Raw genomic sequence first — 27,133 nt, 5'->3', positions numbered from 1 at the left:
TCCTGCCTCGATTACAGTTTTGGGTTTCCCGTCTAGGATGTATCTTTCTATTTCCTCAGGAACACCCTCTAAGAATTGTTCCATTTGCATTAGGAAGGGCAAATTTACTGGAGATTCAACACTTGCTCCTGATATCCAGGCATCCCAATGTTTCACAATGTGGTAGGCATGTCGGGTAAATGACACGTCTGGTTTCCACCTTAGGGCTCGGAACCTCCGACGAGACTGCTCGGGTGTTATCCCCATTCTGACTCTCGCCTTGGATTTAAACAGTTCATACTTGTTCATATGTTCTTTAGGCATTTCAGCTGCCACCTCAGCTAAGGGTCCACTGAGCTGCGGCCTCAGCTCTACCATGTATTGGTCAGTAGAGATGTTGTACCCAAGGCAGGCCCTTTCGAAGTTTTCTAAGAAGGCCTCAGTATCATCACCTGCCTTGTAGGTGGGGAACTTTCTGGGATGGGAAGTGGTACCTGGAGAAGGATTGCTAGGGTTTGTTGGTATATTCTGCTGGGCCTTTATCCTCTCCATCTCCTCCACATGCTTCCTTGCCTCCATTTCCCTCTTGTGGGCAGCCTCCTGTACCTCCTTCTCCAGCCGCATGAGTTCTATCTGTCTTTCACGTTCCCTTTGTTTTTCCTCAGCCTGAAATTTGGCTAATTCCAGCTGTAGTCGAGCCGAGGATTTGGCCATTCTAACCTCTCTGTTTTTAACTAACTTTACACCCGAGGTTTAGAAATAAACAAACAAAACTTGGCTGTAAAATTTTGCTGTGCTGGAATAGAATACCTATTCTCTGATAGTGATTGTCAGCCTACAGAAAAAGACAATTCCCTTGTCTCTGCTCTGGGCCCAAATTAAAGCAAAAAACCTCCAACTACTTGGAAACCTGCTTACCCAGCCCAAAGAAGAAAAAAAAAATTTCTTTTCAAACCTGTGCTCCTTGTAAAACAAAAAAAAATCAAAATCCTAAAAAAAACCCTGCCACTTTTGTCTCCAGGCAAATGGGTAGAGCACACACCCCCTATTTACTTTTAGGAAGAAAAGAAAACAAACCTCTGGGTTGGAAGACTGTGAATTTCCCTGCAGGAGTTAAGTACCCTACCTCCAGGCAAAGAAAACCTGCAATTCACAAGATAATCCCCTTTTGTCTCTGCTTGGCCACAAAGCAGAGAGAAACCAAGCTGCTTTCAGTTTCAAAGCTGCTTCTGGACTTCCTAAAAATTCCTTTTTAAAATCTGTATTTCTAGTTCAAAAAATCTCAACTGGATCTCAAAATGATTTCAGGTTAATCCCACCACTGTGCCACCATGTCACGGTTCCTCCCCCACTCTGAACTCTAGGGTACAGATGTGGGGACCTGCATGAAAAACCTCCTAAGCTTATCTTTACCAGCTTAGGTCAAAACTTCCCCAAGGTACAAAATATTACACCTTGGACTGGCCGCTACCACCACCAAACTAATACTGGTTACTGGGGAAGAGCTGTTTGGATGCGTCCTTCCCCCCAAAATACTTCCCAAAACCTTGCACCCCACTTCCTGGACAAGGTTTGGTAAAAAGCCTCACCAATTTGCCTAGGTGACTACAGACCCAGACCCTTGGATCTTAAGAACAATGAACAATCCTCCCAACACTTGCACCCCCCCTTTCCTGGGAAATGTTGGATAAAAAGCCTCACCAATTTGCATAGGTGACCACAGACCCAAACCCTTGGATCTGAGAACAATGAAAAAGCATTCAGTGTTTTACAAGAAGACTTTTAATAAAAAATAGAAGTAAATAGAAATAAAGAAATCCCCCCTGTAAAATCAGGATGGTAGATATCTTACAGGGTAATTAGATTCAAAAACATAGAGAACCCCTCTAGGCAAAACCTTAAGTTACAAAAAAGATACACAGACAGAAATAGTTATTCTATTCAGCACAATTCTTTTCTCAGCCATTTAAAGAAATCATAATCTAACACATACCTAGCTAGATTACTTACTAAAAGTTCTAAGACTCCATTCCTGTTCTGTCCCTGGCCAAGACGACTACAGACAGACACAGACCCTTTGTTTCTCTCCCTCCTCCCAGCTTTTGAAAGTATCTTGTCTCCTCATTGGTCATTTTGGTCAGGTGCCAGCGAGGTTACCTTTAGCTTCTTAACCCTTTACAGGTGAGAGGAGCTTTCCCCTGGCCAGGAGGGATTTCAAAGGGGTTTACCCTTCCCTTTATATTTATGACAGGGAGGAACCTTGACAGCTTATATGTAATGTATTGGGTTGGCTGGAAAAGTCTTTTTAAAAAATCAGCTGTGAGAGGAAACCAGCTAGGTATTGAGGACAACTGCCTTTTATTGTTTTAAATAAGCTAGAACTGACTATCTTATCGCAACTGGTTTAATAAAGAAAAATATGTAATAATTTAAAATACTTCAATTGTTCCTGTCTAACTTAGATACAATATGTAAATTTTCTTTTTCGAACGGTTGGAGAAGCTGATGTAGTCAGAGTGTCTGGGTACTGGCTGTGGATCCAGAAACATGAGTTCTTTTCCTTGCTAGGGGATCTTTTCTTGCTGCATAACTTTGCGTTGTTGAGTTTCTAAATCATAAAATAATTTTTACTTACTTACCTCCCAGCAGGGAGTGAGGATGAATTATTCAGCTTTTATAAAGCAGCTTGTAGTTTAAAAACACTAAATATAAGCTACGTATTTATTGGAAAAATACTAGATTGTAAGTTGCTCAGGGCAGAATCTAAAACACTAATATAAGATAGGCAGCGCAGAAATAAATATGAATGAAAAAAATGGTTCAATGCACTAAAAATGTGGCTATCTTAAAGTTGTCATCTTTTCAATAAAGTGTTTGGTTTTGAATTAATAACCCTGCTGATACTTGTGACAGTAGTTTTGAAGCCTGGCGTTTCAGGTGAGTGAGTGTGGACAGCTGCAGCTAGCTGAACACATAACACAGCATTATGCCACGGAACTCTGCCCAAGTGCCAAATATTGTAATAGCTGAGACACGAGGCTTTTTATTAAAACACTATTGTCTATTGGTAAGTGTTGGAGACTGGGAGTCAGGACTCTTGAGTTCTCTAACGAGCAGGGTGGCCAATTTTGGTTGAACATATTCCGGGCGGTTTCATCACGTGACATTTAATTAAAGGTTAATCTTTAATTCCTGGAGACTCCAGGACAATCTTGGAGGGTTGGCAACCCTACTAACTAGCAGTGATAACTGATTCACTTTGTGCTTGACTGTAGGCAATTTACTTAACCTCTGTGTGTTTTACTATACCTGTGTGTAAAATGGTGGGGGGCAGGCAGAAGGGCTTGGGGGGAGGCAGCTCCGTGCAAGAGGTGAAGGGAAGGGAGAGAGGGGCTTGGGGCAGGGGAAGCTCCTCACAGAAGGAAGGGGAGAGGAGAGATGGGTTGACGGGAGAAGTTCCACTTGGGAGGAAGGGGAGAGAGGGACTTGAGGGGCCAGCTCTGTGGAGAAAGAGGGGGAAGGAGAGCAGCTTGGCCAGCTCTGCACGGGGGTTGGGAGGAAGAGAATATGTTCACCCTACCACAGCTCTGGTATCTGGCCTGGCCAGGGGGCGGGACCTCAGGGGAAGAGGAGGAGCAGGGCGGCGGGTCCAGAGTTCTGCCTGCGGGGGCTCCCAAATTGGCCAGGGCCTGTGGGCACAGGCCCCATCAGCCCATGTGGTAATCTGCTACGGACAATGAATAGCTCAGTCTTCCGTTAACAGAGCTTGAACCTTTGATCGTGAGCCTCCAGGATTAGGTGATCAGCAGACAATCACCCTCTCCTCAGAGCATGACTTCAAGAGGCCGAGTTCTTGTATAACCAGAGCTGGGGAATTTGCAATAACCTCTCCCTAGGTATTCCCCAGGAAATCCATTTAACATTTATTGTCCCACAAGTCCATTCTTGTCTGGCACAATTTCAATATAGTCCTTTGAACCCTCTGCCTCACATCACATCTCCCACCTAGAGTGGTAACATACAATCCAGGCCCATAATAATACATAAACCATTCATTTAATACAATGGACCCCAAAGATACTTAACCTTAATTCAGTAATGTCTCTTGAGGATGTGGCAGGATGTTGCCAGATCTGTCTGACCTACAGCTATCTTTCTAAGCATCAGCAGAGCACCTCCCAAAATATTTATGGATTTAATACCACAGCACCCTTAGGCACAGAAATAAGTGTCTTTTTTAAAAAAAAACTGATTAGAATGTGAGAGACAGATTAAATGACCTTCCCAAAGTCACAGCCGCCGTCTGTGGCAGGGCTGGGAACGGTTCTTCTGAGTGCCTGTTAGTGCCTTACATGACCATCCTTCTTCCTATCAGTGGGAGTTTCAGATGCTCAGCCCTTTTTAGGATTTGGCCCTTATTTGCATGCATGGTTAAGCAAGAGCTTTTCCTACTCCATAGAAAGCTTTGGTTTGTGAGTGAGCTCAGAGATCACTATGTGTGACGGCTGCATTAGTTGTGAAGGCAGGTTGCTTGTTTGTTTTCACAAGGCTGTTAGGATACCACAGCTCTCTAACGCATGGCGTGGTACTGGCAACGATCACAGCAGTGATGTAGCTGCTAGAAGATCTCCAGTAAACTAAAACACCAGTTTTTGAAGGGTAGGAAAAAGCCACCCTCTGTGATCTGATGGGTTAGGCACTGGGACAACACAGTTTATGCACTCTTATACACAGGCATATGGTCCAGTGCAGCACACACTTGATTCAATGCAGAAATACTTTGGGTAGCCTCTTTGCCACATATCAAAAGCAGTGCCATGAAGAGACTAGCCCTGCCTCTGGAGCCTCAGTTGGTTAGTGAGCTAGCTGAAAATCCCACCCTGACTTCCTGCTGCTAGTGCTCCAACAGTTGGAGGATGGGATCTGGGAAAAGGAGACTGCACGGTGTGGGCTGCAGCCAGGGACCATCTGTTGCTGCTACTGTAGGCCCAAAGAGTCTGACAGGCCAGGGAATAACCCTCCAGTGCGAAAGAGACACTCCTAATCTGGGGTGTAAGGTTGGAAGGACATGTTGGATGTCTGCAGGTTGGAGTGTTATTAATTGAATTAGGATTCCTTTATTTGTTAGGTGTCTGCAATTTACTGCACTATACCTCTACTGTATAATAGCTGTGGGTAATTAACCACAAGTGACTGTCCTTGATTGTTCCTCTTAATGGTCTGGGTTCTGTCCATCCCAGAAGTGGCTGATAAAAACAGCAGGATACATCTGTGTTTTGTAATATCCCTAGGTAAATTTCTACTTCCTCAAAGGTTGCCAAAGGGTTATGCACCCTAGGCAAGCGGGTGATAATTTGGGATGATCCAGACAAAAAGACCTCCAGTTCATGCTTTATGAAGGATTTTCTTTGACAATGGATTTTAATCTGTACAGCACAAAAGAAGGCTCACTTCTTAGGTACAGCTGTCATTCAGCAATCATGGAGCTGGTCCTTAGAAGTTACTTTATTCTCCAGCCCTGATTTTAATTTCTATCAGCAGAGTGCAGTTTCTGAATTGTAACATTTGAGGCCCTTGATGGCCTTCACCGACATTGCCAGCAATGAGCACTGGAGCTAATGATGGATCATCTAATGTGAAAGGGCTGTAGGGTGACAGCATCATTTTGCATCTTGAATCTGTCACTTCCATGTTGCCTAGCTGCTAGAATCCTGATTCTCTCAGTGCAAATACCTCATTTAGCAGCTCAGCATTAGCCAGCATAGTTGAGTGCTATGCATACCTGGCATTTACATATACAGCACCACAACATTTCAGAGTGCATCTATCCCAGGGGTGGGCAAACTTTTTGCCCCGAGGGCTACATCTGGGTATGGAAATTGTATGGTGGACCATGAATGCTCATGAAATTGGGGGTTGCAGGAGGGTGTGAGGGCTCTGGCTGGGGGTGTGAGATGGGGCTGAGAATGAGGAGTTGGGGTGCAGGAGGGTGCTCCAGGCTGGAACCAAAGATTCAGAGGGCAGGAGGGGCACCAGGGCTGGGGCAGGGGGTTTGAGCATGGGAGAGGGTCAGGGGCAGCGCTTACCTCAAGCAGCTCCCAGAAACAGCAACATGTCCCCTCTCCAGCTCCTATGCGGAGGTGCAGCCAGGCAGCTCTGCGTGCTGCCCTGTGTGCAGGTGCTGCCCCTGCAGCTCTCATTGGCTCTCGTGGCGGGAGGGTGGGGGTGGAGGAGCCAGAGTGGGGATGTGCCGCTTCTTCCGGGAGCTGTGTGGAGTGGGACAAGACCCCGACCTCGCTCCCTGGCTGCAGCGCTGGAGCAGGGCAAGCCCCAGACCCCGCTTCCCGGCGGGAGCTCAAGGGCCAGATTAAAACATCTGGAGGGCCGGATGTGGCCCCCGGGCTATAGTTTGCCCACCTCTGAGCTATCCAGTATATCCATATTTTCATTTACATAAGATCATGATCCAAAACACCATATGCTGGCACCCATTCACTTCAATAAATATTTTTGCAGAGCAAGGAGTTCATATGCATCAATAAAGTAAATATGTATACAAGTCTGGTGAAAACCACCACACTGGTGTAAACCCAGTATGGCTTTGGGTTGGAAGTGAAGAATCCCTCCTCCAGGGACATTTTTATTAATTTGTGTGGGACATTAGTTTGAGGAAAAGTGACATCAGATCTTTAATGAATGAGGAGGAAGGATTTGGGGATTATAAGCCTACAAAAAGAAAAACACCCCCCAACACCAGAATGGCCCATAAAAACTACACTGATTCAAAGGGTAGAGAATACTGCATTTCTAACACCTCTCCCTGCAATACCTCAATTTCCCTAGAGATTTCCGATATAAGTAGTGACCGGAATTGACCCTGATAATTTATGAAAGTTGATTCATTTTCTCTATATCCCAAATAGTTACTGCTGGGATGCATGACATTTCGAATAACGCTGGTACCCTTAAAAGATGGTGAAAGGGGGGATAAGAGAACTCTGACGTCTGGTCATCAGACCCTTTGTCATAAGTTCACAGTAATGCCATATCAGTAGTGACCAAAAGTAGTTACCATCTAAAGACTACATGGGGACCTGGGTGAAGTAAATTGGTGCACTCAGTCTTCCTTCTAATGGACAAGCATCCATAAAACCCACCACCCTTGCACTCAGTTTCCAGTTCCCCCGTGCCTTTTCTATTTACATTTTGTATCTCTGGGTAGATAGAGATTCATCCACATCCTTTTTTAGTACTTTGGAATTTGTATTCCCTGAATTTTTGAGTTTCAGATTTGAATGGAGCTGGAAACCTATAATAAAGTCCTGTTTGAAACCACCAAGTTGTATCTGGCTTCAGGTCAAAATCATGGGTCTGATCCTGAACCCCAGCTATGAATACGCTGAACTTTCCCAATTCAAGCACTGCCACTCAGGACCATCTCTAGCCACCAAAGAGATTTCTTTGTTTTTCATCCGTCTCCATCACTTGGCCCAGCCTTGCTCACGCCTGGCCTGAATTTTCAAAAATATCTGTGAACAATTTGACAAACTTGCCCTAAGTTTTAGGTTTGTCTTGAAACAAGAACCAAGCTTGCTTTTGTGTCATCTGGATGTGTTAAATGGATATTACATGGGTGATTTCAGCATGCTGTATTGGGCCAAGCCCATACCTGGTGTTAGTCAAATTCTACACTGAGGGAATTACGACCAAATGAAACTGGCCCGTTATTTGTTCGCATCTTAATCCATTTGTTCAAAAGCTATAGCATCATTTTGGGAATGGAATCTTAGTGCCCTCTAGTGAGTATCAGAGGCTGAGGCACACTCTATAAACTGTAAAAAGAACAGGAGTACTTGTGGCACCTTAGAAACTAACACTTGTATTTGAGCATAAGCTTTCGTGGGCTAATGCTCAAATAAAGCTTATGCTCAAATAAATGTGAGTCTCTAAGGTGCCACAAGGACTCCTCGTTCTCTTTGCGGATACAGACTAACACGGCTACCACTCTGAAATCTATAAACTGTGTTTCCATTTACATTGTTTCACAGGACCCTGACCTTAAAATGAAAAGACAGTGCCACTAAGATCTCACCACTGTGCGTGCCCCACTGCAAGTCTACCCATTACTCAAAATGAAGGCAGCAGTCTTTTACCTTTCAAAACTGGTTGGCTGTGTGATGGTGTGAATCCTTGTTGGGCAGGTCTTGGTGTCCAAATACCTAGGAGCCCTCATCTTCTTCACTGTAGCATCCAAACGCCTGCTCCTCATGTCTCTTTTCCGTTTTCATGAGCAAGTCACATGGTTCCACAGGGCACAAGGGAGCAGAAAAGGGACAGTGTCTCCATACATGCATCTTTACATGCCTAAAGAAATCCAGAGCAATGCAAAAAACAAAGGAATATCCCAGAATTTTTATTTGTATTATAGCAGTGACTAGAGACTCTAAACAAGGACATGCAATCAAGTGTGTGGAATGACTGCCCACGGAAGGGGGCTTCCACCCTGTCGCCCCGCATGAATGGAACTGACAAGCAGGAGGGAGAGCAACTTGTCAGAGTAACTGGGTGATTCAAGCTGACATGCCGTGAACCTGAGCAGTACCCATGTACTCAGAGTTTGAATCCGGCACTGGGCAGCTTTCTGACAGCATGTGTGTCAGTTACTTTCTACTTACATTCTAGAGAATGAGGGTGGCCTAGGGGTCAGGGCACTACTCTGAGACTCAAGTTCAATTCACTGCTCCATCACAGACTTCTTGAGCTTGAACAAGTCACTAAGCTTAACTGTGTTTCAGTTTCCCATGTGTAAAATGGAGATAATAATATTTCTTAGGTGTTAAGGATCAATACATTGAAGATTGTGAGGTGCTCAGATCCTGATGACGGGGTTCATGTAAAAATCAGTGTTTTAACAAAAGGAACAGATGCTCATGCATGGATGTAAATTTGTGCCTGAAACCCAGAACCCACCTGATAGGGCTAAATTTAATTCCTTAAAATAATCCTTTAACTAAAGAGTTCTCTGTCTCTGCCTAAAAGAAAAATGGATGTTTAACATATTGATTAAAAGAAATGTGGTGACTGGAACTGATTAAAATGTTCATCAGTTTTTTCAATGAAAAATTACTTTTTGATGAATGGAAACTGTCATGAGAAAATTTCTATTAGGGCTTTGTAAAAAAACAAAACAAAAAAACAAAAAATTCAGTTTTCAGTTGTTGAAAACTGAAAATTTCAGTGAAAAATTCCTAACGGAAATGAAAACATTTCATTTTCTTCAAAATTTAGTGGAGAATAAAATACATTTTTGAACTATGTTTTGAGGTAACAATTAATGGGACACTTTCAATTAAAAAAAAATCACACTTTTATAACAGTCGTAAGTATTTAAATTCATACAGGTTACACCAAAGGTTACTGTAACAAAGATCAGAGACAAACTATTTCTCTTTCTTTCCAGTTTCTTCACTTTGTGCATTCAACATTTCTTTGTGTATATTTAGTTTCACTGTTTCCCTTATACAGTCGTCTTCCTCCCTTTTGGTTGTGTGGTCTTACACAAAACAGGGAGGAAAACCTTTATAAAAAATGTGATTGTACTGCCACCAAAATGGGGAAAGGGATTTAAGGGCAGCTATAATAGCTGAAACTACTTCAAATTCTATTTTTTAAAAGCTGACTAGAGTAGAAATTGAATAGAGCTTAGGAGTTATGAGAGTATGATACAGCTCAGTTGAGAGGCTTGGGACAAAGAGGCTTCTGTGTGAGTTATTGGAATTGTAACATACAGTAATTGCAAGAAATGAGAAAATGGCCACTGTGATTGCATTGTTGTTTGTAGACACAAACACAACAACTTTACAATCTAAACCAGAACTGACTTGGGTTTGAGGCACAAGATGAAAATATCAGATATACATTGTCAGTAAATATGAATCTCTGTAGTCCTTTTTTTCTTGTATCTTACAGTTATTTGCATATTAACCATTCTCCCAGAATCTGTATGATATTGCAAAGAGTATCTTTGAATTCTAAGGCCCAGAGCATTAGTTCTTAACCTGTGAGTGACCTGTACTCAGGAGTTTTTAATGTGATTGAGTGTTGGGTTGTATCTAATTATCAGCAGCAGCTCCAAGTGTGTGGGAATATAGATGTTCAGGGAAAAGACCCCTCAAACAAATAAAAGTGGCTACAGAAGTATGTTATAAACAAAACTGGGTGACTGATAAGGGATATTTGTTATTGCAGATGGGCTCTGTAGTGGATAAAATAATCACCCATTGAAAAATGGGTAACTCATTAAGAACTGTTGGTTGTCACAGTTGTTAGTAATAATGACCAGGTTAGAGAGTCCTTTTTACTCATCAATCAAGTAAACTGAGGATCATACAAGAAATTTCATGAGTAATTAAGAAACAGAACACATGGTAAAATGAATTATGGGAAAGGAATTTTTCCTCCAAAAAGCAGTTTCTTTGTCTCACACCCTATAAAGGGGACTAGTGTTGGAAAGTTAGATTGAGAATGAACATTATCAGCATTGCAACCAGGTACAGAGAAAGGGACCAAACTACCACCTCTTCACCATCTACAGGGGTATGTCTTCTTTCTGTATAGTGCTGTCTGCATCTTTGATTAATAATCTTTGACTACATAATTCCATTTGAGTCTGCTAGCTGAGCATCTCGAATCATTATCCCATTCAAACAAGTAACAACAGAATGAAACCAACGTGGACGAGTCAAGTTCTTACTAATGCCTCACGGAAGAAATGTTAAAGCAGTTGGCTCTGAGGATTTTAAACTACAGTGGTTTTCACACGGGCTAGAAAGAATTTTAAATGTTTCAAAAGTTGCTAGCAGATATTGAGTTGGGGCACGTGATGGTGGTGATATTGCAGAGCAATCACGGAAGCTTTTAGAGTTGAAAATTCCCTGAGAAACTTGATGATTTTTTTGTGAAAACTTAAAAAGGAAAAAATGTCAGTACAAATTAACTGAACATCAGAGTGAAAATCCATGAGGGGATGGTTTAATCAGGTACAATAATTAGGTTACTGCCAGTAACATTTCATCTGTAAGGTGGACAAAACCAAAAAGCAAGTAAGAGCCATAGCAATGAAACCGTGCCTCCTCTAAATGATATAATGGGGGAGAAAGAGGGAAAGCAGTGAATAAACTGCTCCAGAAAAAGAACTGCAATCACAGCAGTACAGGTTTCTGTGTGGGCTTGTCACCTGAATAATTACCTTGAGTTTTAGGAGTGCTTGTACAGCTCATAAGAACGGCCACACTGGGTCAGGCCAATGGCCCATGAAGCCCAGTGTCCTGTCTTCCGACAGTGGCCAATGCCAGGTGTTTCAGCGCGAATGAACAGAACAGGTCATCATCAAGTGATCCACCCCCTGTCTCCCATTCCCAGTTTCTGGCAAACAGAAGCTGCCGCGGCTCCACTGCTCCAACTTAGACAAGCTAAATTAAAGCTAACTCGGGTATGTTTACGTTAGTTGCAACCCCAGAATAGAGATAATCTGGGGCCTGGTCTACACTACCGTTAGGCTGACATAAGGCAGCTTATGTCGACCTAATTATGTCAGTGTACGCACTACGGCCTTGTCCTGCCAATGTAAGTGTCCTACTACACCAACACAATAACTCCACCTCCGCGAGAGGTGTAGGTCTTATGTCTGTATAGTTAGGGTGATGCAGTGTTGGTGTAGATACTCACTTACTTACTTCCACTGTTGGCTGTCTCGTCAATTTCACGGCAGGGAGGGGCTGGAGCGGGGACAGGAAGAGGCAGAGTGCAGGCGTGGCCTCAGGGCAGAGCACCAACCCGGAAAAATAAAAGCCAGCGCCTTGGCCTCTGGGTGAATGAATAAATAATACTTTGTTTTGAAGATGCTGTTTGTGTCACTTCAAACATCTTGTCACAAGTTCCTGAAGAGAAATATCACTGGAACCAAAAGCAGTTGGTCCTGTCACATTATCATGGTTCGGAAACAAGGGTGGGCTGCAACCCAGAGGGCCAGTCTCCTAATGCTTGAACTGCAAGTTTCCATGAAGAGAGGGGTGAAGGTCATGAGGCCTATCCCTTAAGGGATGCGCTTGAGGGACTAAAAGGGATCAGTAATACACAATCATGCTGATACATTTACTGTAAGTTTGTATCATTCTCCAAAAGTAGCATGTTGAAATCTCATTCTATTATTGTATGGATTATACAGTGCACAGGGAATAATTTAGGTAATATCGCTCAAGCAAGTGGTCTTCAACAGAGCTTTCTGAAAGACTAATTCATCTGGACCTGGATTCTTAGAAGTATCAAGTGTTCTTTGCAAGATGATTGAGATTTGATGGGGGCTCTGCATCTTGCAGGATTGGGTTTTTAATATCCTAAGAACAGGGGGGAACAAGTGTTGGGTAAGAGAAGCTTTCACCATCTTCTGGTGTTTGGATCTCAAATTTAGGATAAAAAAAAAAGGTCAAAACCTTACCCCAAGCAGAACCTTCACACCCTGTATGGTGCACCGATTATGAGATGGGAGAGATCAAAAATGTTTTGCTCTTTTATAATTAGAAACTAAAACATCAGTGAATTCTAGTAAGATTTTTTTTAAAGTCATTCCAGCCTCCAAACTCACACTCAGTGTGTCCCACTGAGAGCTCCCCAAATCTTTTACATGCTTTCATTTGCCCCCTTTCCTCTTTCACACAAAGACAGTTGTGTATTATCCATTTACAGAAAGGGAAGTTTAAATCATATAGTGGGAAGCCACAGAGCTTTCAGGCTGTAAAGTGCTTCTCCAACTCCACTTTACTGGACAGCATTTTTTTTTCCAATTTGTGATGTTTTATTTAATGTTAGGCAGCACCACAGTTGCTACTGCTCTGTCAGCTGTTGCAGATTCTCACGGTCAGTCTGTCACTACCGGAAAAGGTGTAGATCTCTACGTGTATTGCAGTCTGCCTTGTCGATTTGTTCTAAGGGATCTGTTACCTGTAAGACAAGCTGCTATAGACTTCCTGAACAGCCACTGGTGGTGAAAAGCTGACATCTCCCAGAGCTGATATATCCCAAGGATGCAGGCCAGTGCTAAAATAAAAAGTAAAATGAAGCCAAAACACTTTCCAGAGCTCTCACTGCTTTTGAATCTAAAATATCCCTATCAATTACATTCTCTTCAAATCAACTGAAATTAGCCCCAGAGGAATTGTGGTTTCCATTTAGTCTTTTTTTTTTTTCCTCCCTTGAGTGTAGTTTTCTCTTATTGCTCCCACTTCTTTCCTTCACATTTTATCAAAATCTCTTTGCCTCGCACCCTCACTGCCTGCCCCTATCTCACTCAAACTGTGAGTCAGATACCCAAAACATGATACTAAAGAAAGAATTGAGATCTTATTTGCTTTCTGAATTCTGAGCCTTTTGGGGTCATATTTTCCAGATTTCTTTCACAATGACAAGGGCTAGAAACAATGATTTTTTTTATTTTATTTTTGTTTAAATTCTCACATGAACATCTGACTCCAGGAGCTGAAGAGTTCAGAAATACACCAAATTTGGTGGAAAATTAACAACATTGAAGGTTTGGCTGAGCATAACAATTTTAGAACCTTCTGAAGGTCCCCCATCATTAGCTTTAAGTGTAGTACTGTTTTGATGAGGCTGGTGAGATTTTCCATTTACTTCTGATTGTTACATTATTTTAACTTCTTGTTACCAACACTAATCCTTGAGGAAAAGGCCTTGCTGACCACAACTGTATTTTTTTTTCTGCTTAGTCATTCTGCTGTTTTACAACATGTTACCATCTTCATTAGTTCAGAAGTATTCATTTTATGTCCCTCACATTCTTGTTGTAGCTGTTAATGTAACAAAAATATTCCTTGACTGCACAGAACAGGGGCTCTCTAGAACATCCTATAGTCACAGCTGTCCCACTTTCCAGTGAACAATTTTTTGCTCACATCTTACGTGATTTTAGTCAGCTTTGTCTCTATAGATGCCCAAGACATCCAAGTGTGTGCACGCCTGACAAGCCTTCAAGACATCACTTCATGGGCCATGGTGTAGCGGTCCCTTGCTCTCAAGTGGGGAGGGAGGCCTCACTGCATCAGGCAGCAGCTTGGGTCCCGCTGGCAGGGCCAAGCAGTAAGCGGTAAGCAGTCTGTAGCTTGTAGCCTCCTAGCAGATGCAAATAACTGTTAACTGTCTGGAGCTCTCAACTTTTTGATACCAGGGACCAGCTGCCTTCCTAAAATGTCAGGGAGCTCTCAGGGACTGGTGCCGGTCCACAGACTGGTTGTTGAGAAATGCTGATCTAAAAAAGTCTAGAAAACTCATTTAGCACAGTTCTGTAACGGTGGTGTCCCTCTATTGCTGGACTAAAAAGATACTGTTTTGATGCACTGTAAGTAGTATCAACAAAACTAGATCCAACATCTCAGCAAAGGTGACAGAATAAGGCCTGGCCTACACTGTGGGCGGGGGTGAATCAATCTAAGTTCTGCAACTTCAGCTACGTGAATAACATAGCTGAAGTCAAAGTACTTAGATCTATTTACTGACACTCTCCCGTCAACTCCGCCTGCACCTCTCGCCCTGCTGGAGTACCGGAGTCGATGGGAGAGTGCTTGGCAGTCAATTTATCATGTCTAGACTAGACACAATAAATCGACCCTCCCCTCCCCCCGCCCCCCACTGGATGAATCGCTGCCTGTTGATCCAGCAGGTAATGTAGACAAGCCCTTAGTTACTGATGGGGCAGAGTGAAGCTAAACAGCCTCGCAATCCATTTAACAGAGTCCCATTGCAGAAACAGCGACAAATAGCCAATAAATATAGGTTTCAGTGTAGCAGATGTGTTAGTCTGTATTTGCAAAAAGAACAGGCGTGCTTGTGGCACCTTAGACTAACACATTTATTTGAGCATAAGCTTTCGTGTGCTACAGCTCACTTCATCGGATGCACACTGATGAAGTGAGCTGTAGCTCACGAAAGCTTATGCTGAAATAAATTTGTTAGTCTCTAAGGTGCCACAAGTCCTCCTGTTCTTCTTGCCAGTAAATATAGTTAATGTTTAGAGAGCACTTAGCTAAGAAGCTGAAAGTATATCCCTGTTTTTTGGCCAATTCCTGACTTACTTTTCTGAGGGAGGGCTGCTTGCTCTCCAGCTATCACAGTGTTGGGATTCACTGAGTTCATTACCCTCTACTGCTCTCCTGTTCTCCTACAAGTGGTTCAGCTTTTCAGATCCTTGCCTCCTGCCTCAAGAATAGGTGCAGCCACTTCAAGATCACTTTAAGTCACTCCCTGTTGACCAACTAGCAAGGAGTGTAACTAGTAAGCAGCTGACACCATCTCAGAAAACCAAGACCATCTCCAGCTGGCCTTCATCTGAACCTGATAAGTAAAAGCAGTGAGGGATCTTAAAAAAATAAAAATAAAAAAAAATCAAATCTAGATCCTGCACATTAAAAACAAAATGCACCCAGTACTATCAGGGTAAAATAGCATTGTTAATCTGACATGTTGTGATCGACTGCATTAGGTGGAGTACCTGTTAAATGAACTCTGGGATGTGAAGTATTATCTGAATAATGCATCACATTCTCCCCAAGTCTACAATTTAACTTCTTCCAGTTCAATGTTCTATAAAACAAGAACACAAAGAAGATAAATATAAAATATGCAGGCATGGCTCTCTTTATAAAGAAGAGGAAAGCGGGAGCTGTTGTATGCAAGCTTCACTATCTGTAGCTGTTACATATTGCATATTTAGTTAACTTTTCAATTTAACTAAAAAGATTTCAGAGGTCTACAGCTGCTCAGAAAAACTCTTGTGATACAAAACATAAATTTGTAGAGCACAGCAATTGTATGGATCTAGTCCTTAATATACCATAGGGAAAAGCTGTTTCAGTTTTGTGGAGCAACATTAACAGCTGTTTATCAATGTATATGTTCTAATGTTTTATGTATTGGTTCTTCCAGAGTAAGCGATATACATATGAATAAAGCCATATTCAGTGTTAGGTTAGTTTTTGTGATTTGCCAGTACAAATACATGAAGAATCAGTGATATAATCTGCCCTGTGGTACCTGACACTTCCAAACACAGTCTCTCTGGGAGACCTGCTTTTAACATTTTTGCTGATGTCCTCAGAACTTTGTGAGGCAAGAAATACAAAGATTGAATGGCAGATGATACTTATTCTGTATTGTAAAAGTTCTGTCAAACTTTCTCAGTTATTAGAGTCCCAAGGCCCATCTCCTGATCCTGGGGTTGAAGTGGAGAGAGAGTGGTCAAATTCTGAAAATCTGCACAATGTATTCTCTGGGTAGGATTGCCAACATTGTATATCAAAAATAGTACCCCTGCCCCACCTCTCCTCCTAATATTAATTATGTACTATTGATAATAAGCAGTACTAACCTACATTCACCAAGAGTATTTCCTGCTGCTTTTTGCAGCACTCGGCTACTCCCGATCTTGTTGTACAGAGATGGAAAAAATAAGGGACGTCCCTTGTAATAAGGGACTGTGGGTAACCCTGTTGGTAAGTGGTGGTATCTGTCAAACCCACCTACTTAAGGCACTAAAATATCCTTCCACTCACTGAATTGTCCGCATCTTCATAATATGAAACGCTCTCCTTTCCTACATGTGTAACAATTTCATTGCTTAGATGTTTGACATTGAAAGTACTGTTTGCATTAAGATGAATGGGCACTTTAAGTTTCTCAGAGCTACAGTTTCATGCTCTCTGCAACCTTGGAGACATTGCTTCTTTGGTTACACTTTGAACACATTTTCAAGGCTTTTTTCACACCATAACTGTTAGAGATTGACTTTAAGAAGAAAAATGAAAGCTGAGACTTGAGTAGGATGAAAGAGGAGCTAGTGCACAGTACTGCCACAAATGGTCCTCGCCCCCCACCCCCTTCCATTGGGATGGAATACAATACAGTAAGTACAGGACTGAACATTAACACTGGTACGACAGCAGCTGCTAGCCTCCCCAGAGGGAACTAGGAGTGCAGTGTCTCTTGTAGCAGAAATGAGTCAGGATTCTGTTGTAATGAACAGAAAGGGGATCCTTAATCAAGACACAAATCCAGAGCCGTGACTAGAGCGGGGTGAGAGGGGCGGGAGTGAGCCAGCAGGGGGCATAGAATCAAGCCCAGTGGCATCAGCTCCCCCTCTACCCCCGGATTGGGCCTAGCAGCGTCGGTTTATATAATTATAGTGCGTTCCTAAATCCTGGCCTAAACTGAACAAACCACCACAGGCTTTGGATCAGGCCCCTGCTGCGTACTATTAGTAACTTGCGGAAGACATTTGTTTAAATGTTTTTAAAATGATGTAACACTGTCCCGTTAAGCCCCTAGTTGCCTGCCTCACAATATTCTAGGTGAAAAATACTTATCCTTATCTTAATCCTCTCTCTCTCTCCTTAATTCAAGATGGATTTAAAATGTGCCTAAAGGGAATTCTTAGGGTATGTCTCCACTATGGAATAAGGTCGAATTTATAGAAGTCGTTTTTTTAGAAATCGGTTTTATATATTCGAGTGTGTGTGTCCCCACAGAAAATGCTCTAAGTGCATTAACTCGGCGGAGCGCTTCCACAGTACCGAGGCTAGAGTCGACTTCCGGAGCATTGCACTGTGGGTAGCTATCCCACAGTTCCCGCAGTCTCCGCTGCCCATTGGAATTCTGGGTTGAGATCCCAATGCCTGATGGGGCTAAAACATTGTCGCGGGTGGTTCTGGGTACATATCGTCAGGCCCCCGTTCCCTCCCTCCCTCCGTGAAAGCAAGGGCAGACAATCGTTTCGCGCCTTTTTTCCTGAGTTACCTGTGCAGACGCCATACCACAGCAAGCATGGAGCCCGCTCAGGTAACCGTCACCCTATGTCTCCTGGGTGCTGGCAGACGCGGTACGGCTTTGCTGCACAGTAGCAGCAACCCATTGCCTTCTGGCAGCAGACGGTGCAATACGATTGGTAGTCGTCCTCGTCGTGTCCGAGGTGCTCCTGGCCACGTCGGCTGGGAGCGCCTGGGCAGACATGGGCGCAGGGACTAAATTTGGAGTGACTTGACCAGGTCATTCTCTTTAGTCCTGCAGTCAGTCCTATTGAACCGTCTTATGGTGAGCGGGCAGGCGATACGGACTGCTAGCAGTCGTACTGTACCATCTTCTGCCAGGCAGGCAAGAGATGAGGATGGCTAGCAGTCGTACTGTACCATCTTCTGCCGAGCAGCCATGAGATGTGGATGGCATGCAGTCCTTCTGCACCGTCTGCTGCCAGCCAAAGATGTAAAAGATAGATGGAGTGGGTCAAAACAAGGAATAGACCAGATTTGTTTTGTACTCATTTGCCTCCTCCCCTGTCTAGGGGACTCATTCCTCTAGGTCACACTGCAGTCACTCACAGAGAAGGTGCAGCGAGGTAAATCTAGCCATGTATCAATCAGAGGCCAGGCTAACCTCCTTGTTCCAATAAGAACGATAACTTAGGTGCACCATTTCTTATTGGAACCCTCCGTGAAGTCCTGCCTGAAATACTCCTTGATGTAAAGACACCCACTTTGTTGATTTTAGCTCCCTGAAGCCAACCCTGTAAGCCGTGTCATCAGTCGCCCCTCCCTCTGTCAGAGCAACGGCAAACAATCGTTCCGCGCCTTTTTTCTGTGTGGACGCCATACCAAGGCAAGCATGGAGGCTGCTCAGCTCACTTTGGCAATTAGGAGCACATTAAACACCACACGCATTATCCAGCAGTATATGAAGCACCAGAACCTGGCAAAGCGATACGGGCGAGGAGGCGACGTCAGCGCGGTCACGTGAGTGATCAGGACATGGACACACATTTCTCTGAAAGCATGGGCCCTGCCAATGCATGCATCATGGTGCTAATGGGGCAGGTTCATGCTGTGGAACGCCGATTCTGGGCTCGGGAAACAAGCACAGACTGGTGGGACCGCATAGTGTTGCAGGTCTGGGACGATTCCCAGTGGCTGCGAAATTTTCGCATGCGTAAGGGCACATTCATGGAACTTTGACTTGCTTTCCCCTGCCCTGAGGCGCATGAATACCAAGATGAGAGCAGCCCTCACAGTTGAGAAGCGAGTGGCGATAGCCCTGTGGAAGCTTGCAACGCCAGACAGCTACCGGTCAGTTGGGAATCAATTTGGAGTGGGCAAATCTACTGTGGGGGCTGCTGTGATGCAAGTAGCCCACACAATCAAAGATCTGCTGATATCAAGGGTAGTGACCCTGGGAAATGTTCAGGTCATAGTGGATGGCTTTGCTGCAATGGGATTCCCTAACTGTGGTGGGGCTATAGACGGAACCCATATCCCTATCTTGGCACCGGAGCACCAAGCCGCCGAGTACATAAACCGCAAGGGGTACTTTTCGATAGTGCTGCAAGCTCTGGTGGATCACAAGGGACGTTTCACCATCATCAATGTGGGATGGCCGGGAAAGGTGCATGATGCTCGCGTCTTCAGGAACTCTGGTCTGTTTCAAAAGCTGCAGGAAGGGACTTTATTCCCAGACCAGAAAATAACTGTTGGGGATGTTGAAATGCCTATATGTATCCTTGGGGACCCAGCCTACCCCTTAATGCCATGGCTCATGAAGCCGTACACAGGCAGCCTGGACAGTAGTCAGGAGCTGTTCAACTACAGGCTGAGCAAGTGCAGAATGGTGGTAGAATGTGCATTTGGACGTTTAAAGGCGCGCTGGCGCAGTTTACTGACTCGCTTAGACCTCAGCGAAACCAATATTCCCACTGTTATTACTGCTTGCTGTGTGCTCCACAATATCTGTGAGAGTAAGGGGGAGACGTTTATGGCGGGGTGGGAGGTTGAGGCAAATCGCCTGGCTGCTGGTTACGCGCAGCCAGACACCAGGGCGGTTAGAAGAGCACAGGAGGGCGCGGTACGCATCAGAGAAGCTTTGAAAACCAGTTTCATGACTGGCCAGGCTAAGGTGTGAAAGTTCTGTTTGTTTCTCCTTGATGAAACCCCCCGCCCCTTGGTTCACTCTACTTCCCTGTAAGCTAACCACCCGCCCCTCCTCCCTTCAATCACCGCTTGCAGAGGCAATAAAGTCATTGCTGCTTCACAGTCATGCATTCTTTATTCATTCATCACACAAATAGGGGGATGACTACCAAGGTAGCCCAGGAGGGGTGGTGGAGGAGGGAAGGAAAATGCCGCACAGCACTTTAAAAGTTTACAACTTTAAAATGTATTGAATGACAGCCTTCTTTTTTTTGGGCAATCCTCTGTGGTGGAGTGGCTGGTTGGCCGGAGGCCCCCCCACCGCGTTCTTGGGCGTCTGGGTGTGGAGGCTATGGAACTTGGGGAGGAGGGCGGTTGGTTACAGAGGGGCAGCAGTGGCAGTCTGTGCTCCAGCTGCCTTTGCTGCAGCTCAACCATACACTGGAGCATACTGGTTTGGTCCTGCAGCAGCCTCAGCATTGAATCCTGCCTCCTCTCATCACGCTGCCGCCACTTACTCTCTTCAGCCCGCCACTTACTCTATTCAGCCCGCCACCTCTCCTCCCGGTCATTTTGTGCTTTCCTGCACTCTGACATTATTTGCCTCCACGCATTCGTCTGTGCTCTGTCAGTGTGGGAGGACAGCATGAGCTCAGAGAACATTTCATCGGGAGTGCGTTTTTTTTTTTCTTTCTAAACTTCACTAGCCTCTGGGAAGGAGAAGATCCTGTGATCATTGAAACACATGCAGCTGGTGGAGGAAAAAAAAGGGACAGCGGTATTTAAAAAGACACATTTTATAAAACAGTGGCTACATTCTTTCAGGGTAAACCTTGCTGTTAACATTACATACATAGCACATGTGCTTTCGTTACAAGGTCGCATTTTGCCTCCTCCCACTGCGTGACTACCCCCTCAACCTTCCCCCCTCCCTGTGGCTAACAGCGGGGAACATTTCTGTTTAGCCACAGGCAAACAGCCCAGCAGGAATGGGCTCCTCTGAGTGTCCCCTGAAGAAAAGCACTCTATTTCAACCAGGTGACCATGAATTATATCTCACTCTCCTGAGGATAACACAGAGAGATAAAGAACGGGTGTTGTTTGAATGCCAGCAAACATACACTGCAATGCCTTGTTCTACAATGATTCCCGAGTATGTGTTACTGGCCTGGAGTGGTAAAGTGTCCTACCATGAAGGACGCAATAAGGCTGCCCTCCCCAGAAACCTTTTGCAAAGGCTTTAGGACTACATCTAGGAGAACCGCAAATGCCAGGGCAAAGTAATCCTTTCATATGCTTACTTTTAAACCATGTATAGTATTTTAAAAGGTACACTTACCAGAGGTCCCTTCTCCGCCTGCTGGGTCCAGGAGGCAGCCTTGGGTGGGTTCGGGGGGTACTTGCTCCAGGTCTAGGGTGAGAAACAGTTCCTGGCTGTCGGGAAAACCGGTTTCTCCGCTTGCTTGCTGTGAGCTATCTACAACCTCCTCCTCATCATCATCTTCTTCGTCCCCAAAACCTGCTTCCGTATTGCCTCCATCTCCATTGAAGGAGTCAAACAACACGGCTGGGGTAGTGGTGGCTGAACCCCCTAAAATGGCATGCAGCTCATCATAGAAGCGGCATGTTTGGGGCTCTGACCCAGAGTGGCTGTTCGCCTCTCTGGTTTTCTGGTAGGCTTGCCTCAGCTCCTTCAGTTTCACGCGGCACTGCTTCGGGTCCCTGTTATGGCCTCTGTCCTTCATGCCCTGGGAGATTTTCACAAAGGTTCTGGCATTTCGAAAACTGGAACGGAGTTCTGATAGCACGAATTCCTCTCCCCAAACAGCGATCAGATCCCGTACCTCCCGTTCGGTCCATGCTGGAGCTCTTTTGCGATTCTGGGACTCCATCATGGTCACCTGTGCTGATGAGCTCTGCATGGTCACCTGCAGCTTGCCACACTGGCCAAACAGGAAATGAGATTCAAAAGTTCGCGGTTCTTTTCCTGTCTACCTGGCCAGTGCATCTGAGTGGAGAGTGCTGTCCAGAGCGGTCAGAATGGAGCACTCTGGGATAGCTCCCGGAGGCCAATACCATCGAATTGTGTCCACAGTACCCCAAATTCGAGCCGGCAACGTCGATTTAAGTGCTAATCCACTTGTCAGGGGTGGAGTAAGGAAATGGATTTTAAGAGCCCTTTAAGTCGAAATAAAGGGCTTCATTGTGTGGATGGGTGCAGGTTTACATCGATTTAACACTGCTAAATTCGACCTAACGTCCTAGTGTAGACCAGGGCTTATATTCAGATACAAACAAGTTTCACAAAATTTCAAGAATTCGTCTCAAATCTATAAAGATAATATTTATTTGCCTCTCTCTCTCTCTCCCACATTCCCCCAAGGTGTCCTTCTGAGAAAGACATCTTACTAATAGTCAATATGAAGGTGGTATTTCAGTTCTTTTCTCTCTTTCCTTCCATCTACAGACGTAACAACCTTTCTGGATAACGGGGACAAACTTTTGTCTGACAAATGCTAAGGATCAGACCATTCAAAAGAAAAGGGTATCAATAGAACTATAAATTCTATTGTCCTCCCAACCAAACTGTTACTTTTATCCTGTATACACACAGCTGGAGAGGATTTCTATGGGGAAGGATTAAAAAGCCAGCCCCGAAATTCAATGGCTCAGTTTGAGCAATTCATTCATTCTTGCCTATAGCTATACTTATCTGGAAAGAGCCTCCATTCTACATAGATTTTCAACAGTGATTTAACTTTCTGTGTTTGACTGAAGAGTATTATGCAGGCTTGATTTCAGTGAATAAGTTTCTCAAAAGTATTAGTATATTTTCCAGAATACTGTATACCCACTAATAAATTTGGAACTACCTGTTGTTTCATCAGTAATCAGTTGTAATTGCTTGCCAGAATTATTATCCTCAACACTTTCTCTGTTCAGTAGATCTCCTAACCTTTGGTAAGCTAGCTTCTGTTCTAGGGGTAGGTTGCAAGATAGGGGTAGGTCTGCAGCAATGGACGTATTTTCCTATCCTCTCACAAATAAGTGAGTTGAGTTTAGCGCATAATCCATTTTGTCATAGAATGCTTCCTATATGCTCCCTTCCTTCTCTCCAAGAAAGGATTTTAACTATCATAACCGACACAAGTTTATTTTCTAGCACAGAGTTAGCATTCGCTTCTGTTCTATTCAGGTTCTTACACTGCATTCATCCCTGTACTATCGGAGGCTCAGCTCCACAAACCCAATCCCCAGATTTAGGCACCAAAGGCCCAAATTTAGGTGCAATTGTGATCCACAAAACCCCTGCTTGGCTGCCACCTAAACTTGTAGGCGCCTACATTCACTCAGTGCCTACATTTTCACTGTAAAAGATCCCTAGGCACCTAAGTTTTAGCCTCTGGGCATGCATACTGCTGCCTCCTTCTCGGCAGCCAGATGCCTATTTCAGCAGTTCTCAAACTGTGGGTCAGGACCCCAAAGGTTGCAATTCCATTTTAATGGGGTCATCAGGTCTGGTGTTAGACTAAAGCTGAAGCCCAAGCCCCACTGGGGTTGCCAGGTGTCCAGTTTTCAACTGCAATGCCCAGTTGAAAAGGAACCCCGATGGCTCTGTTCAGCACCACTGACCAGGCCATTAAAAGTCTGGTTGGCGGTGCAGTGGGGTAAGGCAGGCTCCCTGCCTGCCATGGCTCCCGGAAGAAGCGGCATGTCCCTGCTCCAAGCCCTATGCATAGGGGCAGCCAGGGGACTCCGCACGCTGCCTCAGCCTCAAGTGCCAGTTCCGCAGCTCCCATTGACCAGGAAGCACGGCCAATGGGAGCTGCGGGGGTGGCGCCCATAGACGGGGCAGCGCGCAGATCCGCCTGGCCATGCCTCTACATAGGGGCTGGAGGGGGGGACATGCCACTGCCTCTGGGACCTGCTTGAAGTAAGCCACCCGCAGCCTCCACCACCCCTTATGTCCCAACCTCCTGCCCCAGCCCTGATCCCCCTCCCACCCTCTGAACCCCACAGCCCTACCCCAGAGCCCTCACTCCTCCCACACCCTAATCCCCTGACCCAGCCCCCTCCTGCATGCCAAATCCCTCAACCCCAGTCCCACCCCAGAGTCTACACCCACAGCGGGAACCCTCCCCCCCCCATCCTTCCCCCACCCCCCAACTGCCTGCTCCGGAGTTCCCTCCCACACTTCGAACCCCTCAGCCCCAGCCCCCTCCTGTACCCCAAATCCTTCATCTATGGCCCCACTCCATAGCCCACACCCCCAGCCAAAGCCCTCACACCCTCCTGCAACCCAATCCCCTGAGCCAGCCCGGTGAAAATGTGCAAGTGAGTGAGGGTGGGGAGAGCAAGTGACAGAGGAAATGGGAGGACGGAGTGAGCAGGAGCGGGGCCTCAGAGAAGGGGCTGGACAGGGGCAGTGCCTCAAAGAAAGGGCTGGACGGGGGTGGGGGGGCAAGGGTTTTCAGTTTTGTGCGAGTAAAAAGTTGAAACCCTAAGCCCCACTGCCCAGGGCTCAAGCCCGAGCCCCATCACTTGGGGCCAAAGCCCGAGGGCTTCAGCCCTCAGCAGCCGGTCTCAGATTACAGGCCCCCTGTCCAGGGCTGGAGCCACTGGGCTTCAACTTTGCCCCTACCATCTGGGGCAGCGGGGCTTGGGCTTTCCCCCACAACCTCCCAGGGCAGCAGGACTCAGGCTTTGGTCCCCCCTTGTGGGGTCATGTAGTATTTTTGTTGTCAAAAGAGGGTTGCGGTGCAATAAAGTTTGAGAACCGCTGGCCTATTACATGCCTGAGCTCGAGCGAGATCCACACCCCAGGGGAAAATAGGTGGGGGTCACCTATCTTGCCTACAGAACCCAATCTGGAGCACATCTACCAAATCAAGACCTATTCAAAAATCTGGTGGTGGAGCCACCACCTCCCACCCCCTCTATAACTAGAGCCTTGTGTGAAATTATTTTTATTTTTTATAACGTTTCATTTTATTTTTCAGGAACTTCCTGTTTCATTTTATCCAAGGCAAAGGGGAGGTCCAGCCCTGTGCACTCACCCTGCAGCTGGGGCTCCTGTCCCTCAGAGCTGGACATTGTGACTTGATGCAAAGGGTCACAGTGCCACTCACTCAAATTTGGCCCAGCTGTCTCTCTGTCATGATGACAAAGGGGTGGCTGGGCCAAACCTGAGCAGCACTGAGACCCTGTGTGCTGGCTCACAATGTTCGGAGCAGGGAGCTGGACCCTGCCTCAAGGGACAGGGACTGCGGTTGTGGGGTGAGTTTTTCATTTTAATAGTTTCTTCTTTTTATTTCACATGTGTGAAGAACACAGGGCTCTACTTACAGCACAGAGGGTAGACCCCCCCGCACCACAGAATGGCGGAGACCTGGGTTCAATTCCCCCTTCTGAGTGATGGGAGACAGGATTTGAACAGGAGACTCACATCTCTAAGGAGAGGTGCTCAAACCACTGGGCAACAGGGAATGCATAAGTCCCTTTCTGGATCTGGGCCTGAGCACCTTATTCACTTATGGAATCATAGAAATGTAGGACTGGAAAGACCTCAAGAGGTCATCTAGTCCAGCCCCCCCCCCCCCGCTCCCCCTAGGGAGCAGGGAACAATGCCACACATAGTCTCAAGCCTACCTCTTTCCCTATGCTGCTTTCTTCCAAAGCAGTGAAGAGGCTCCCTGAGGGTTGGAATGACACAGGGTTAATACTACTTTTCTCCACACAGATCAGCTTTTTTGCTCCAAGATGCAGAGGGAAACCATGTGCCTCACTGTATGCAAGTGGTTATGGTGATGCCAAACCTATTACAGGCCAGTTCAAGTAAATATCTAGTTACCTAAAAAAGATTTGCTCCATGCTGACTGTAATGATCCCATAGTCAAGTAGGAGCAAACTACAGAAACACCAATGACATCTGTGCACAGGAGCGCATTTTAAGGGTTAGATCCTCAGATGGTATAAATCTGTATATTTAAACTAGCTGAGGATGTCTGTCATGTATACTATTGACTGGGAACCCCAAAATGAACGTCTTAAAAAATCCCAACAATTTATAGTACATACTCTGAATCCAATTCTGAAAAACTGCAATGCTCCGTTTGTCTTTAGGGTCCTATGCAATGATCTGTAAAAATAATCTTTTATGGGCCATTTTTGCAAATGCTGAAGGACATGAGAAATTCTCCAGCTGTGACATCATCATAGCCACAGGTCTGAAATGGAAATGTAAAATCCGTGATTTGTAGTTTTACTTATAAAAGCAGAGAATCCATGCTGCTGAGGCCAGGAATCAAGCCAAGATAGCAAAGAGTCCGTTCCACAAAAATTAAACCACAACAGCTGAAGAACAAAGTTTGCATGAGGCTTCTGTTAACTTGCTGAAAATCTTAATGGAGTTAAGTAGGATATTAACCTCAGTATTCATTATCCCAGCAGCCCATTTATCAGAAAATTGTTAGTTCAACAACAAGTAGCTCAAGTCTGATTTGTTTTGGACTCACTAACATTATTAAGCTGTTTATTTTTTCCTCTAACAACCAAAACTTTGTTTTTGCACTTAAAGGAATAAAGACAAGTTAAAATCTAGCAATTTAAAAAAAAAGACTTATAATTTAGTTTAAGGTGTTACTCTTGCCATGAGAGCACCTTCTAATTTTTTCTGATCACCTCTTTTTTTTAAAAAATTTCCCCCTCTTCCTTTGCTGCTGTGTCAGAGACCCACCCAAACACGGGAAACTGACTATACTGGATAAAGAGTGGAATTGACTATCCACAAGATGCTGTGAAATGCACAAAGTATAACTGCAGGGGGGAAGATTTCTCTGTCTAATCTTTCATTTACAGTGTTCTTAGACATTTTTTGTAATAATAATAGGCAAAAAAAAGATTCACACAAACAACCTTTCAATTTTATGGTTTGATCACTTATTAAACAAACATTGATGCTATGGAGACTTGAATCTTTTACCATGACACTTACAGACTTTCTGATCTCATGATTCTGACTTAATAATACTGATTCATAGTTAACTGAAAACTATCAAAATCTTGCCTCATTAAGAACTGAGTTTGCACCTCCTTCCCATTCCGAGCCCCTCAGATATATCCAAATGAATGGTAAACTA

General features: G+C 44.9%; 1 protein-coding gene and 1 long non-coding RNA gene across 4 annotated transcripts in view; both read right to left on the bottom strand.

Moving 5' to 3' along the window:
- The window catches only part of LOC140907570 (uncharacterized), a 41,608-nt gene that overhangs the window by 9,166 nt on the left and 5,309 nt on the right, over window positions 1-27,133 (bottom strand). For 2 of the 3 annotated variants that reach the window (XR_012157541.2, XR_012157543.2), the window contains one exon: window positions 8,133-8,343. This is a non-coding gene — a long non-coding RNA (uncharacterized LOC140907570). Of the gene's footprint in view, window positions 1-8,132; window positions 8,344-12,978; window positions 13,075-27,133 lie in introns of all 3 variants that reach the window. The other variant, XR_012157542.2, reaches the window with a different exon arrangement.
- Window positions 20,134-21,976, bottom strand: LOC140907942 (uncharacterized). The gene is made up of 2 exons (XM_073335034.2): window positions 21,334-21,976; window positions 20,134-20,745 (listed from the first exon to the last, which is right to left on the bottom strand). Exons 1-2 carry the CDS (start codon window positions 21,914-21,916, stop codon window positions 20,591-20,593), a joined length of 738 nt encoding a protein of 245 aa, XP_073191135.2. The 5' UTR covers window positions 21,917-21,976; the 3' UTR covers window positions 20,134-20,590.

The sequence above is a fragment of the Lepidochelys kempii genome, chromosome 2 (assembly GCF_965140285.1).
Source record: "Lepidochelys kempii isolate rLepKem1 chromosome 2, rLepKem1.hap1, whole genome shotgun sequence".
Taxonomy (NCBI): Eukaryota; Metazoa; Chordata; order Testudines; family Cheloniidae; genus Lepidochelys; species Lepidochelys kempii.
This window is presented reverse-complemented; position numbering and strand designations above follow the sequence as displayed.